This window comes from Ciona robusta, chromosome 7 (genome assembly GCF_009617815.1).
Source record: "Ciona robusta chromosome 7, ASM961781v2".
Lineage (NCBI taxonomy): Eukaryota > Metazoa > Chordata > Ascidiacea > Phlebobranchia > Cionidae > Ciona > Ciona robusta.
In genome coordinates, this window is record NC_143241.1 from 6,850,938 (window position 1) to 6,866,746 (window position 15,809).

Sequence of the window (15,809 nt, forward strand, 5' to 3'; positions counted from 1 at the left end):
ACTGTGTGTGGACTGTGAAAAAGCTGCAGCTTATTTTTTTTAACCAACACGTTGAAATTACAATTATCAAATAATACATTTGTTATAAGAAACTTACAAAAAATTTTGAAATACTATATAAAACCATAGTTTAATGTTGTATTATTAAACTATGATAAAACGACATCGATTTCAAAATGATGGCACGTTAAAACGTCACTACCGCTTTGGCATCTGTCCCCGTTTGGGTGCTGGTGGAAAATTTGACGGAAATTCCACTTTCCGTGCGATCGGGCATTTGAGTCCCAAACATGTCTAATTGTCTATGCTTGACTTGTAGTTAAAATTTAATCAGCGCTTCGGAATCCGCCTTCCGTTTTCTTTAATTTTAGTATTTCATTCTCTGCGAACCAAAGATCTACGATTAAAACAGGAAAGAAAGGTTTTAAATTGAACGTTTTTTGTGCTGACCCATGGAAAAGTTTTGTTAGTGTCACTGCTCTTTTCTGGAACGCTGTTGGATTATTTTAACTTTTAAACTATCAAAAATGGCACTAGTTTTAGATTCTGTATTTCCATTTAATGATATATACTGGGAAAAACTACAGCCTGGTCTTTGTTATAGTAATATACGTGTCAATTTTATGTTCTTGTAATTATTAAATCATTGTTTTAACAGGTGTTTTAGTGTATAACAGGTATTACAGTCTAAATTGAACACAGAACACTTTTGGCTGGTGAAACTTATAATACCAAGATGGCATCGAAGCATGCAGCCTTGCTCCAGCAGGAAGGGGTAGAAGCATCAGAAGAAAACGATTGGTTTAAAGCTCTATCAATATTCCAACAAGTTCCCAATCCTTCGTCTGTTATTTGGTTTAACATTGGTTGCTGTCATTTACAGATTCAGCAGTACTTAAAGGCAGAGAATGCATTTTCACAATCTATAGCAAAAGACAAGTATCTGGTTGCTGGATATTTCCAACTAGCAGTCTCACAAACCCACCTTGGAAATTATGCTGAAGCAATAGATAATTTTAGCTCCGCCTTGAGCTCGTTAAGGGGTAACCCATTTATTGACTACAAGCAGTTAAATATGCTATGTAAAATCTCTGCCTGCGACATTCGTTTGAACCTTGCTTTGCTGCACATTTTCTCTGGCGATGTACCAAAAGCAAGGGAGATATTAAATGAAGCAATGTCCATGCCACATGATGAAGATAAAATGAAAAACTGTAAATCTGCGCTGGATGCTCTCGTCAACGAAAACTGGGTTTATTTTGGCGAATCAGCCCTCGAAAGACTCGTACGTCTATCAAGCTCTTGCTTGTTTCGTCCGAGCAAAACAAAAATGGAAGGATTAAAATCCGGAACAAAATTCATGAACACAGCTACGGTTGTTTCCGCCACAAATGATGAATATTCTTTTGTTGGTTTCGTTGGTCCCAAAAAAATGCAGCAACAGAGAGAAAAAGAGGAACTGTTTCCCATAAACGCTGGTCAGTCTTCCCATTCTATTGTCCCGCCTCCTCTTCCTAGCGTGGCTCCTCCACGGAGAACAAGAAGCAATCCACCAACTTTACCCCCTCCTGTTCCACCTGGTAACTCTCCTAGTAAACCAAAACCTGAAGTAAAAGACCTTACAAAGTTACCTCCTAAACCTTTAAAACCACTTGACAAAAAGCTGGCTATGCCGAAACCAATTCCTAAGCCCGCAAACTCGAAAGTCCTGTCTTCGCCTACTATGAGTCCAAAATCCAGTCCTGGAAAGCGTTCACCACCTGTGAGACCTGCAAAACCGAGTGTAAATTCCTATCTGCAATGTAGTTTATCACTCTCCCTATCTCTGCCTAAGAATAAGATAGGCCCACATGATAATTTCCTAATCGAACTCAGTTCTAAATTAGACCACCTTGTTAAAGCCCTTGTTGCTCCTAATTTTTCCGACAATTACCAAATGACTCTCGCTACAATTGGCGCTGCCCAGGAAATTACCAGCTCAACTTGGAGAGAGACGTACTTGGATGCTGTACGAAGCAAGAAATTAAGCATCAACATAACCCCACTTCGTTCAAAAGAGCTTCCAAAGACCCCCAAGCCCACAGAACCAAATGGCAGCAATATTCAACGACCAGCAATCACAGAAGCTGCTTTAAAACCAGCGGTTGCCAAAAAGCCAAACCAAAATTGGCCACCGGCACCTCCAGAAGATGCTGATATATATGTTGATGCCAACAATGCTGCAAGTCTTATACCAGAGGCAAATGAAGACAATATATATGCTGAGGCAGTGTTTGGTGTTTGAATTGATAATAAATCCAATTATATCATAACTAGCTTAGTTTAAAAAACTTGTGCAATAATAGTTTCCTAACTTGTGCTCATCTGTAAGTTTTCTATTTTTCAATTTTCAGTATCGGCCTAAATTTCACCATGCATATATTTCTAACAGGTGCAACACAAACAAATGTTTGGTTTTTAAATTTTAATGTTCCAATTTCTGTGACAAAACCTTTATACCATTTTGTTTTATTCTTGCCATTTTTGTGCCAGTTTGTGCAATATTTTTTTTTTTAGATTTTGCAGATTTTTTTGGTTTTGTATATTCTAACTTGCCAGGCATAAACTAAATGATTTCTCATAAGCCTTATAGACAAGGGTGATTTTACATTACGTTTTATAGCATCATACATACTATATACATTCATGGTATGAATCATACACCTATACCATATCCTTTATCAATCTTAGCTTATCAGAAGTCATTATAAAGTATTCTTTTTTCCTATCTTTGCATTTTGCAGTAATAACTTATTCTGCTTTTAAAATACACATAATGTAACTTGTTTTGTATTTCAAATCCACATAATGTTTATATATTCAAGTTTTTAGGCTATTAGTTGAATTATCATTATCATGTAAGCTTTGCTGGTGTGAAGTAAAAATTCAATTTGTGAGAATGTCTGATTCGGGAGCAGGGAAGGACCCTGGTGATGAGAGTGAGCACGAGAGCGAAGATGAAAGTCAAACATTGGAGGAGAGTCCATGCGGAAGATGGCTGAAGAGAAGCGAAGAGGTAAATAATAAAAAATACCGCTCTAAACTTTTTCATTAGCTTAATCATATGACCTTTCAATCTTAAACAGTTAATTTTACCATACATGTTTGCTTTTTTGACAATTTGTAAATAGTGTTGCTAAATTGAATGGTAATATTTCATTGATCAGCCAATATTGTTCACAATTTTTCAGTGCAATGAGCTTTTCATTGGCTTAATCCAATAACATTTTATATGTATTTATGTACACTTTATTTTAAAGTAAAATATTTTAAAATTTGCCTATTTTGAGAATTAATAAGTAGTGTTGCTAGTTAGAATGAATTCAGTATTTCATTGAGCATCTACAGTCTATTAGTATATAGTAGTATGTTGTGTTGCGCAACTGACAACCTGGTGACTGACGTTCAATTAGTAACCACATATTTGCCATGCCATCTGCCACCACAGCAATACAGATCGCCCTCACAGCATTTACTGTACGTTTGCTATTTAACCAACAATCAAAACCCATTCCAGATCACTTTGGCATATCAATACCACCATACCTCAATGGTTGGTTAAACAGAGTTGATTAAACACCATTGTTCATTGTATATATAGGATATAGTCCAGTTAAAATGCCTCCGTTAAATGGATCCCCTATAATGTTAAACTGGCTGTAAATTTTAAGGTTTAGCTTCCCGTAAACTTTACTATACAATCACCTACTGTAAAATTTTTACACCATATTTCTTACTGTTGTTTGTCGGTACAGATTACTTTACAATTATTTGCTGGCTGACTACAAGTACCAGCATTTAAAAAACTATATACCCTCAGTCACCCACCTATAAAATTCAATTTTTTGTTCACACCCTAGTTGTAGATGTTGCTTTTACAAGCAGATATCTTTATAATTATTTGCTTGCCAACCACAAGTACAAGCATACCATGCACTTAAACTTTTCAATGTTTATTTTAATCTTTAATGTCTCTAGATAGATACCCATTGCCTTGGTGAATGGCCAACCCTAGTTTGACATTTATTTTCCTTATCACGACAGTGGTGTAACTACCTTGTATAGGTTTTAACGTTACCATGCCCACCTAATGTTATATAATAAGTTAAATTCAAACAAAAGCTTAATGTTATATACAAGATATATAACAGACAATAAAATAAAGTGAAAAGTTGAAAAAATATTGGCAAAATTTTGTCTAACTCTATGAAAATTGTTAGTTTAGCTTCTTGCGCTTTTGGTTAACAATTGACTAGTTAATCTTTGTCCGGCACATTTGTGTCATTTTTGCTTTCATTTTCTCAACACAATATGTTATGTATAAATATGTTTATGCTTTAAACAGCATGGACCACTGATCCAGGACCAGTATAACTTAACCATTAAACCATGTTTTTTGTAGGTATCTCAGCGTAATGTACCCGGCATTGACCGAGCTTACTTAGCCATGGATTCTGAGGAAGGAGTAGAAGTTGTTTGGAATGAGGTCCAGTTTTCAGAACGGAAAAGTTACAAAGCACAAGAGGTAACTGGAGTTTCCAATCTGTTATGGCGCACTTAATAACCTGACACTTTAGCATACAGCCTGTTCCTATGGCCCACACAGTTTTAAGCTGATTAGTGTTCTTCATCCAGCTATAGTACCATCCATGGTCAAAATATGTGGCTGGTAATCTTAAAGCTTTAACGTGGTTTTCTCATTAACAATAACAACTGATGTGTCTTTTTGAATAAGGAACTGACAATGCCATTTAGGAGAAGTATATATCTCTCTGACTCTCTATTTTATTATTAAACAGTTGGTTGTTTTTGACTTTTGTCTGCTACCATAGCACAAGATCCTTGCATAAATTAGTGTGTTTTTATAGGGGTTTATGGCGAGTTTTGATACAAAACAAGCATGGTGTAATGACTGCCCTATGTTATCAAGAAGTAACAAAGCAGACATGATGACTATGTAGATGTATAAATATAAAATGCCCTTAGTCACAGACAGTCCTAATGTTTGTCTTGATAGTGGTTTTTGTATTGAGTTGTGTAAAAATACCTAGCTGAACCAATTCTCCCAATGCCCCAATGAAACTTAATTGTGCACTAAAGTGAAGTCCTGATGGGAATTATTACGTACGGACGTACCATCTATAATTTAGAGGAAATGACTAAATTTGCTGGCATACCTTGAGTGTTATAGCCTAAAAACTGTCTTGGGCATTCGCATTATAACACATAATATTAATCTATGTTTATAACAAGATCTTGAGACACCATTACTGTTTGAGTGGCTGAAGTCATTATGTTGAACTGGGTGTTTGTTGTATGATGCCGTTTTTAGTTATGATGTCAACGTGTTACGTAGTTGTTTCTGACTTGTCCATAGCAACTTAAAGATGTTGGTAAACATTAAACATAATAGCCTACCATAAGTTGACCTAGTTAAAATGGTTACTTATTTAAGTTTGATATTTTAACAACCTAGATCTCTATTTACAAAAAGACATAAACTTTTTTTTTGTTTTTGTTAAATGCAATTAAACAGCAGCTAAACCATAACACAATCTGTCCCTTGTTTTCAATTTATTTATTTTGTTAAATATAATTCACAAATTCCAAAAGCAGTGTTTCTTAATTCCTGGTTCAAAACCCAAATGTGGGTCACCATTTGATTTGTTTGGATTGTCTACTACAGTGATTCACAAAGCATTTCATTGTTGTTGTAAGGTTGTAGCCTAAATTAGGGTGCAAAAAATGTTTTAGGCTATAATTGGCAAGGCAACCTTTTATATTTAAAATTTGGGCACAGTTTTTTACATTGACTTTTTAAATTAATGGATAAAATAGTGTATGTATGAGTATAATATTACATTATATATTCTCTATTTTTATATGTGAACCATTATGTATTTAACCTACGTCTCCACCCATCTATTTATTATGATTGGAGCACATGTGAATTGTGGTTTCAATACAACAACATGTTAACACAACATTCTATAAACTCATCGACTTTTGATGGTTTTTGACTCCGACCTTTTATGGGCTTGTGTGTAATTGTGAGTAAGGGTAGGCAAGCCTTTTTTGTTTTTAGTACATTTATTTCAGTCTGTACCTTTGGTTTTTACACATTTTAGGTTACTGGCAAAAGTGGTATACATAATGTATTGCACCACAAAAGGTCAAAAGCTGCTGATTTAGTGATTTGTATTGTGTAATAAACTGTAAGCACATAAGATATATCTGGACATGCAGCCTTGCACATTCCTTCAAGATACATATAGCTTGTTGAGCTATAAATAAGTAAGGAGACAATAGCAACCTGCTACATTCTCCTTATCTCTAACAAGACTTTTATCTTATCTCAGATACACTGACCCACATATGCCAAATGTCATATGCTCATTGGGTATTTCATTTTGTATTAACACACATTATATTCATAGCATCATAGCAAAAGATTCGTGCTCCTTTGTCAGTGACGAGCCATTTATCTTGTGTAATATATAAAGTACCCACCCAATGTGATATCACTCGTTAGGTATTTGTATTAACACACCTTAATATTTACAGCAACAAATTCGTGCTGTGTTTGACAACTTGACGAGAATCGATCACGCGAATATCGTCAAATTTCACCGATACTGGATCGACTCTCCTAAAAAAGATCCGCAAAAAACTAGAGTGAGTTAGTTAACTAACAAACTAATGGGTATTACCATACACCAGTGATACTATATATGATAAAAATATGTTGTCTAGGTGTTATACTTATGTCATATATTATATATATATATAGTTTTTTACATAGTTTGTGTGATCAATACTAATTTAATATCAAGTAACTGCCATAAACATAATGATTTCCAGTAATTTTCCATTACTTTTTGGGAAAAATGAACATTCCGGGTGGTACACTTATATATGACATGTAATTTTATTTTAAATTATCATGTTTTGCGAGGCAGTGAAGCTATACCTCCCAAGTATTCTTGATATTAAAGTTTTGTTCCACATCAATGCATTTTAAAGGGGTGATAAAATACTGTCACTCTTTTGGCATTTAAACTTTGTAGACTCCCCTACCTATACAAAAATGTCTTCCAGATTAGTTAAGATTAGACCTTTGCCGATTTACATACAGTGTAAATTATTGTTGGTAATATACAAAGTAGTGGGGTGGGGGAGGAAAGGACACCTTTAGCACATAATATCCAACATGTTTTAAAAAATTAACAACGGTTTGTGGTAGTCCTGAGAATACAGTTTTATTCTTTAGTGAATTTTCTTCTTTGTTTATTACCAAATAGGACGAGAAAATAGAATATAAAGGTGTCCCATCTTCCCCCCTACTATATATATTCAATCTTTTTTTTCTGTATGGGTGCGGTCATATGGTGGTGCATGCCAAGGGACCTTGGGTTTAAGACAGAAATAGCCTATTACCCCAACACCCAGTACTGTGTTTAAGCATATTGTTCACCATCTAAATCTATTCCCAGCCTAACCAATTAAATATAAGATCCATAAATATAAGTGCACCAAGTTATGGAAACGACGGTAAGTAACCAATTATCATTGCAGGTTATTTTTATTACTGAGTACATGAGTTCTGGATCTGTGAAAAAGTTTCTCAACAAAACCAAAGAGATCCATAAATATAAGAGCACCAAGTCATGGAAACGATGGTCAGTGTTTTATAACAGCTCTGTTGTTCTCTGGTCTGACTCTCTCAGTAATATGGACCAATACTCAACACACTAATACTACATTAACATGACATAAAATCATCTATTTAAATAATAGCGAAGATGAGGTTTAGATTAAAACAATGAAGAGAAGGCAATTAATAACAAAATAGCAGTCGCCAGTCCTTAAAAAAGGCAGAGGGAATAGACAAGAAATAACTAAATGAAGAAAAAAAAGCTTGCATTACTGTTAAACCTAAAGTACAATATAATAAACTTACAGCCTGTTGAAACTTATTAAGATGTAATTAAAACAAAAGTGCATGAAAGACATGACTCATACAATAGGGAAGGGTGGCAGTAGTTTAAACAATGTGTATGACACGAATATCCCTACATGCTATGGTTACAGTTAGTAAAAGGGTTACTGGGTTACTATTTACCTATTAATTAATAGGTGTACATGCTGCCATTTTAATGTGCACAGTTTGAATCTGTAACATTACACAGTCAGTATTACCCTATTAATAATGAAAATACATGGTAGGCTTATATTAATATACCAACTGTTAACAATGCTCAAATTAAAATATAATAATTTCATGCTTTAATGCACAGTGCCCACATATTATAGTTATGTACCAGGCAGGGCATTTTATAGGCTTTATTATAATTGCTATATCTTGTAGCGCCATAAACACTATGTTTTATAATTTTCTCACAACTTATTGATTAAATTTAATGGGCCAAGCTAGTTTCTATACACATTACGCAACATATCCATATTTGTAAAACATTTCACTTACGCTCACTTTTTTCTTAGAAAAGTATATCTGTCTTTTCCTGTATATGAAAAACCAAATAATAGTTAGCAGTTGTACTTAATATTACAGCTTACAGTTAAATAAATTTAACAGTCAAACATTTTTGGCTGATGCTTTTATTTTATTTCTGTAAATTTATGTCCTCTGTCCTAGTGTCCTGTATTGTATGTTATATTCATTAGTTATAGTATTCTGTGTGACTACACATGAAAGTTAAAGGCATGTCTATGATATTAAAGTGTCTTTAAGTTGAAGCATAATACATATATATTATAGACATATGTGATAGCCTATATAAGTGTTATAAGTGTGTTAGAGTGTTAAAAAAGTGTGAGAGAGTGTTAAATGTAATGCCCTACTAAGCTCTTATGTTTAGCCTATATACATTGGCAGTACGTACATGTGTTGTATTACACAAGCCAATTTTAATGTGATGCCCAAACAGGTGCCGACAAAATTCTGGTTTTCTGTGTGATTACTTGTGAAAATTAAAGGCATGTCTATAATATTGAAATGTCTTTAAATTAAAGCATAAAAATACAGACACATATATATATGTGGTGTATAAAACACAATGTTAATGTGATGCCCTTACAGGTGCCGTCAAATTCTCTCTGCATTAAGCTACCTCCATAATTGTGACCCCCCCATTGTGCATGGGAACCTTACATGCGACACCATATTCATTCAACATAATGGTCTGCTTAAGATCGGTTCAGGTAACTCACTCATACACAATATTGAGCCAACTGTAATGTGATATTCCTATACCATTACATATAACTGCCCTTATAGCTTCTCTATCTAAAGGTCTTAATGAAATTTATAATCTAATCACTGTACATGTATATTATGATAAGTGGTGTAACATTGACGTACATGTATGTCCTAGGAGACCTTATATCAAGTATCTATATTACGTTGGATGTTTTTCTAAATCTCAAGTGTAATTGACTGAAACTTTAAACATGATAGTGCTGAAGGTTTTATAAGCAGAACAGACATCTTTATGTCTTAAATCCTGAGTCAGAACAAACATATTAATGTTAAGATATATATTACAGGTTTAATATAAATGTAGACTTCAAATAAATTTTGTTCGGTTAATAAAAAATTATCTTTTTTATCCTGTTTTTTTTTTACAGTAAAGTTTGGAATCAACAGTTGTTAAAACATGCTTTGGATAAAAAGTTTGGGAAAGAGTGTCAGTTAAAAGGCATCATGGCTGTTTCACTTTTACAGTAAAGTCTTTTATAGCTATAGTATTTATTGGATATCGATTTTAATAAAATGGTTGTGGATTACTCAGTGTTTAACATGTTATCTACAGTGGCACCAGATGCAATAAGAAATCATGTCAAGACGTACCTACAAATACATAAGAACCTGCACTACTTTGCGCCAGAATGCACAGGTTAGTAGCGAATGGATGTAACTAAACTTATTTACTCTTGCGGGTGGGAAAACCACAGTCGGTATAACATGGGTGTTTTGTTTCATACACCCTGCTTACGAGTTACTACATATGTAACTTAGTGTGTGATTCAGTTTTTTTGTGTGTTTTAGGACGCTAAAATGCCATTTTCTGCTGTATTTTAATAAGACTACCTTTAAACTTACACAAGTTGAATATGTTTTATCATTCCTTCTATAAGTCTAAGTTTTATGTTATACAACAACAAGGCATGCCATGGGACCTAGAATTTAGGCTACAGTTGGCCAATCTTCCTGCTTATATACTGATATAGGTTAAGTTTTGGAAAAATGTCCCTGAAGTCATAAGCACTTGATCAAGTGTTAGTTTAACCAACACTGAAGTTATCACAGCTGCTTTTAAAACTAAACAGATACACCCAGTAAAATTTGTTATTGTATTAGTCATTGAAATAGGCTTAATAAAAAAAATGTTCCGTTTAAATTGGTTGTCAGTTTTTATACTATTATTTTTTAAATAAAGACTATAGTTTTCCATTTATGCAATATAACCTTTTTGGCTTAATACCCAAATGTTCCTATTTTCCATTAAAAAACTGGCATAATGTTAGTGTTACTAAAATGACCATGGTTTTTATTTAGTCAGTATTGCTTTTAGGGTTTCAAGGTCAAATTTTCCGTTTTCCATTTATAAAAGCTACTGTTAGTGTTAAGATAAAGCTTTTCTATTTCTATTTGTCAATATTGCTTTTAGTTGGATGGTGTCTGTGTTGAATAAAACCACTAAATGGAAATTAGGTTTTATAGATAATGTATCAGTATGACGCCATACGTCTCATGACTTGTATTTGGTTTGAAATATGTATGTGACCAAGTTCTTGTTACAGAAATAACCAACTCCTGTGTTTTTAATATTAGATACTATATATTCATGGTAATTTGGTATGGTAATTTTCTCTTTACCTTTTCTTAAACGAAAGTAAATGTGTTTTTAGTTGAAGGACTACGTCCATAAAACAGACATTAAACAAACCAGATTTAAAATGTAACTTTGACAACATGCCACTAAATATATTTTTAAAACCCCCATCTTGTTATGTTCCACACAGAAACGCAAGGTTCAGGAAACTTGTATAATATAATATTACATTGTAAAATAAAACCCCACAATTTCGATAGTCTCTCTAACTTTGAGTGTACACAGTATCAAACAAAACATGCTAGAGCCTAGAGGGTACTAAATATATTTTGACAGTCTGATCTTGTTTTGTTCCACAGACACACAAGGTTCGGGGAACATTACGCCCGCGGTCGACATTTATTCTTTTGGGATTTGCGCACTGGAAATGGCGCTGCCCAAAACGCACTTAAACGCTGAAAATAAACGGATTTCTTTAGAAGACATTGAGCGTGCTATCACCATGTTGGATGACAACCAACAGCAGTTATTTATCCGGTAAGCTTCTTGCTCCTTGTATGGTTGAGGTAGCAGGAAGTTATCGTGTGCCATGAATGACTTGAGTAATCTTTAAACCACTTTCCGCTGTATGTTGATTCATCACCACAGATGCATTTATTGGAACATTGTATCAGATATGGGAACATTGTATTGGTTCTATTTAACCAAAAGACTGACGATGCCATTTAGGCAAAATGTACTTCTCTTATATAAGTTTTATTATACAATTTACTGGACTTGATTATGTCTGTTTCGCTTTTATCATATATAAGAACATTTGTGATGATTCTGTTTAAAAAAAAAACTGACAATACCATTTTGGCGAAATATTATACAATTTGATTTTTGTCTGTTACATATTTCGTAGCATCCGATCTCAACATAGTTAGAATTAGAAGTGCATTGTTTAAAAAACAAATTTTGGTTCTAATGTTACTGATAAATGCAAAATTTTAGGGTACACCGGCCCTGCCACCCCAGGTTTGGCGCCTATGTCTGAGTTACATGTATTTATAATACAATGTATATACAGGTTATGCATGTCAAAAGACCCACAAGAACGTCCATCAGCGCGAGAGTTACTGTTACATCCTGTTTTATTTGAAGTTCATTCACTTAAGTTACTTTCCGCTCATGCATTTGTAAAGAATCAAGGTGAAAAATAAAGTGCAGCATTACTGGTTTACTAACTGAACTTAAATTCTGGTTAAGCTTGTATTCTTACATTTTTTTTCATGGATGCAGTTATATTAAGATCTTAATTATGTAGACTGTTTAAATAACCTCTCAAAATTGAGCTAAATTTGTTATTATTTTTTTCTAAACTCTGTATAGAAAAAAAGTTCATTCTTATAATTCACAGTCTCACGAAGTTACATACATAGTAACTCATAAGCAGGGACAAGGTGTATGGAACTGTACACCTATAGACTATAACAACTGTCATTGCCGCCCACAAGGATAAAACAACCTTCATTTTCCACGTTCATTATTTAGAAATCCTCCCTGAGAATCAGATGGACATGTATAAGTTAAAGGAGAAACGGAAAGCTAACGTGGTGGCCACAGTCGCAGGGAAGGAATTCACGGAAGGCGACATGGATTCTACGTTTGATGTCGACAAGTTTGTTGAAGATGTTCGGTGAGTCTTAAATTTTGTTTGTTTTTTTCCGTCAAATCGATAAGTCTTTTTTTGTTTAATATTCTTTTCAGTCACTCACTCTGTTACTTCTGCTGCAAGGCATAATGTAAATAATCTTTCAGCAGCCTATTTTTTCACTATAACAATTTTTTGCCATTGATTGCCGTAAAATGAAGTTGTTAATGTTTTTTACAGAATATCATTTTTACCTGTATATTATACTAGTTTATTATACTAGATACTGTTTTCCAGTAATTATAACAAAAAAATCTGAATTCTTTACAGAAACGGCATTTACCCTCTTACAGCGTTTGCACTTCCGAAGCCCCCACTTGCGCAGGTGGTTTCCCAGTCCCAGGGTGAGTCAGAGGGTGAGGTGAATGGTACGGGGCAGCGACTAACCCCAACCCAGCAAGAAACCCCAGCAGAAACCCGAAAACTCACTCACGCTCAGTGTTGTTGCTACCCCAGGGTTGACAAACAAGAAGGGTTTGACGTAAGAAAAGATTTATTTTCGGGAGTTTTTATTTTGTGTTCTTCGGTACTAGTGAAGCATCCTCTCGTACATTACAGATTAGGCTGATGGAAAGTGTTAGATTGGTAGTTTGGGGTTGGTGGTTGTGTCACTTTGTGTGGGTTAGTTGTTAAAAGTTATGTTAGGGGTCAGCTAACGTAGGGAGAGAATTCTTCACTAGCACCATTTCTTCACAAGGGTGATGGTTAAATTAATATAAATAAACCTTTCTTTAATAACTGCTTCATATTTTTCTCTTATCTCTTTTTCATTTTTATTTAGTTTTCTATAGCTTTCTGTTGAGTCAATTTCATCTCGCTAAAAATTGACCGGTTTTCTCCACTTACGGCACCAGCTATCTTAAGTACTGCAGTCGCCACCCTGCATAAAACTCGCTTTGGACGCCAGCTTGAACGGCCCATTTCACGGCATCCACATATTTCTCACGACAGGAGACTCAGGAGGCGGCCGAAAACTCTTACACCTCTCTGTCTAATTCAGACCCAGAATCGGTCCCCATTGATACAGGCACACCTCTTTTCCACCAGATCGTCGTACAGCTTCGGTTTGAGGACAAGATGAACCGTCAGCTGCGCTGCGACGTCGGACTACAAGAGGAGCCCGATGTTCTCGCCCGGGAACTACTACAGCTTAATTTTATTCACGAGGTAATTGATAAAAACCCATTATAATTTTTCGGGTTTTTTTGCAGCATACACAATGGTAAGTGAAAACCGATCAGTTCCTGTTCTAACCTGTTTTTAATGAAACCTGCCAGTTCCAGTTCTAACTTGTTTCTGGCACAAACCTGCCAATTCCAGTTTGAACCTGTTTTTAGTGGAAACCTGTCAGTGTCCGTTCCAGCTCTACCTGTTTCTGGCACAAACCTGCCAGTTCCAGTTTGAACCATTTTTTACTCCAAACCAGACAGTTCTAGTTCTAACCTGTTTTTTTTTCGTCCAGACCGACCTACCGTACCTCACTGCTGTACTCGCCGATCGACTGCGGCCACGTAACGACGACAAATCCTACGTCACAATGCGACCTGGTGACGTCTCCGAACACACCACGCCCTTGGCCAGCATAGCTGAGGGAAACGTTGACCCCTCCCAGCAAATGAATAATAACAACAACGTTTACCCAAACCCCTTTAGCCCCACTTTAATGTCACCACTAACTCCAACACCCGACCCTTTTAGCCCAAATTTCACTCACACGGCAGTCCCGACTTCAGGGCCGTTTTCCCCACACTTCTTAGGTCTTGAAAAGAACCCAACCACGACCAACCAATGGACCCTACCGTCTTGAAACGATCTATTTCCAACAACAGGGCCTTCAATCCCACTTACAACACTGTATTTCTTAGGCTTTTAACTTAACCTATACCTTGAACTATTTAAGCAGATGACCAACCCCGTTGTATTCGCGTTCAGTGTTGCGCAATGTCGCTAAAACCGCGCTCCCCAAGTCGAAAAATGAGATGCTGGCATCACTGCAGCTACCCCCATGCATATGATGCGATCTACAGTTCAATTGAAAGTTCTCCAATCATTCACCTGCATTAGGCGGTCCGTACTTACACATGCTGCTTGGTACCGTGGTGTAACACGCCTGGTGTTGTGTCGTGGGGGTGTTAGTTCGTTTAAGAGATAAATCTATATATATATTATATGTGTTTCAACTGCCAAATGAGTTCTTGAAGAAGAATCTGGAAAACTTCTCTTACTTTATTTAATGTCGTTTAGGCCAGCGCGTATACCCGAATTGCCGTCATATAAATAATACAATATGCATTATTATTACTCATTTATTCAAGCATATTTTCAGTTTGCGTTGTACCGGTTCGTAGTTCGTTTTACAACATGTAGTAGGGTGGGGAAAATGAGACACCATTAGCACATAATGTTAAAATATCCTGATAGTGGTTTAAACAACTAACAACGGGCTATAGGAGTTGTAAGGATACAGTTTTATAATTCTTTGAATGTTCTTTGTTTACCACCAAATGATACGGGAAAATAGAATGAAAAGTGTTTCCATCTTCCCCCGACCCCCATCCTACTATAACGTACTTTTTATTTATCTCTTTGATAACGAAAATGTTGTTTAAAAAACGAACCGAAGGAAATCAACAGTAAAACGACAATCGTTAAAACGCTACAGATAAAAAGTGCAGGAAAGAGTATCAATTATAAAAAGCGTGGCTGTTGCTGTTATTTAAACCGTACACGATCAGGAAATATTGGGTTTAATTACCAACGATATCCCATCATACCCCACAATACTATAATAGAAAAAATCACTGGGTGGCTATGGTATTTGGATGACTTTTATTTGGATCTTGTCAGTACAGTCATTTGTTCGACGAACATATTTCACATTGTCTTCCGCTAGGCGGCAGCTAAGAGCTCTTCACTAGAACTAATATTTTGCGTTCAATTCTTGATTCATTTTGTTATTTTGCTTTAACCCGCGGCAAACTAAAGGTAATTGGCCCATGAGACATGTAGTTTTCAATATTAACCGTGTAGGATGGTAAACGCTGCTAAATAGTAATGGCAGAAGTGTTAATAGACCCATGTTACCCGAGTTAAACATCCCTATATGTTTATAATACCATTCTGCACTCATGTATACCATGTGGCTAACATATTACAGTCAATAACGCAAAAACAAATTATGCCTATATATATATATATAGTAGGATGAGGTAAAATAG

General features: G+C 35.3%; 2 protein-coding genes across 3 annotated transcripts; both read left to right on the forward strand.

Annotated features, from left to right (window-relative positions):
- Positions 1-627: 627 nt before the first annotated feature.
- On the forward strand, positions 628-2,864 carry LOC149734277 (uncharacterized). Its single transcript, XM_089881851.1, has one exon. It carries the CDS (start codon positions 737-739, stop codon positions 2,282-2,284), a length of 1,548 nt encoding a protein of 515 aa, XP_089737977.1. The 5' UTR covers positions 628-736; the 3' UTR covers positions 2,285-2,864.
- Positions 2,865-2,904: 40 nt separating this feature from the next.
- On the forward strand, positions 2,905-14,892 carry LOC149734278 (nuclear receptor-binding protein-like). Of its 2 annotated transcripts, none has more exons than XM_089881845.1 (12): positions 2,905-3,055; positions 4,442-4,564; positions 6,604-6,714; positions 7,615-7,718; positions 9,140-9,261; positions 9,873-9,956; positions 11,255-11,432; positions 11,968-12,089; positions 12,432-12,576; positions 12,862-13,072; positions 13,543-13,758; positions 14,054-14,892. In XM_089881845.1, the coding sequence occupies exons 1-12, from the start codon at positions 2,939-2,941 to the stop codon at positions 14,396-14,398; spliced, it is 1,878 nt and encodes a 625-aa protein (XP_089737971.1). In that variant the 5' UTR covers positions 2,905-2,938; the 3' UTR covers positions 14,399-14,892. The 2 variants fall into 2 exon arrangements, with proteins under 2 accessions (XP_089737971.1, XP_089737972.1); XM_089881846.1 differs by having other exon boundaries at positions 13,639-13,758.
- The last annotated feature ends 917 nt before the right edge of the window (positions 14,893-15,809 follow it).

What these genes read in the sequence shown, in the direction of transcription:
- LOC149734277 (XM_089881851.1), top strand. Translation starts at nt 737, where the DNA reads ATGGCATCGAAGCATGCAGCCTTGCTCCAGCAGGAAGGGGTAGAAGCA.
- LOC149734278 (XM_089881845.1), top strand. Translation starts at nt 2,939, where the DNA reads ATGTCTGATTCGGGAGCAGGGAAGGACCCTGGTGATGAGAGTGAGCAC. An exon ending in GGCTGAAGAGAAGCGAAGAG is followed by an intron (nt 3,056 to 4,441) that starts GTAAATAATAAA and finishes TGTTTTTTGTAG; the next exon opens with GTATCTCAGCGTAATGTACC. An exon ending in CAACAGCAGTTATTTATCCG is followed by an intron (nt 11,433 to 11,967) that starts GTAAGCTTCTTG and finishes ATGTATATACAG; the next exon opens with GTTATGCATGTCAAAAGACC.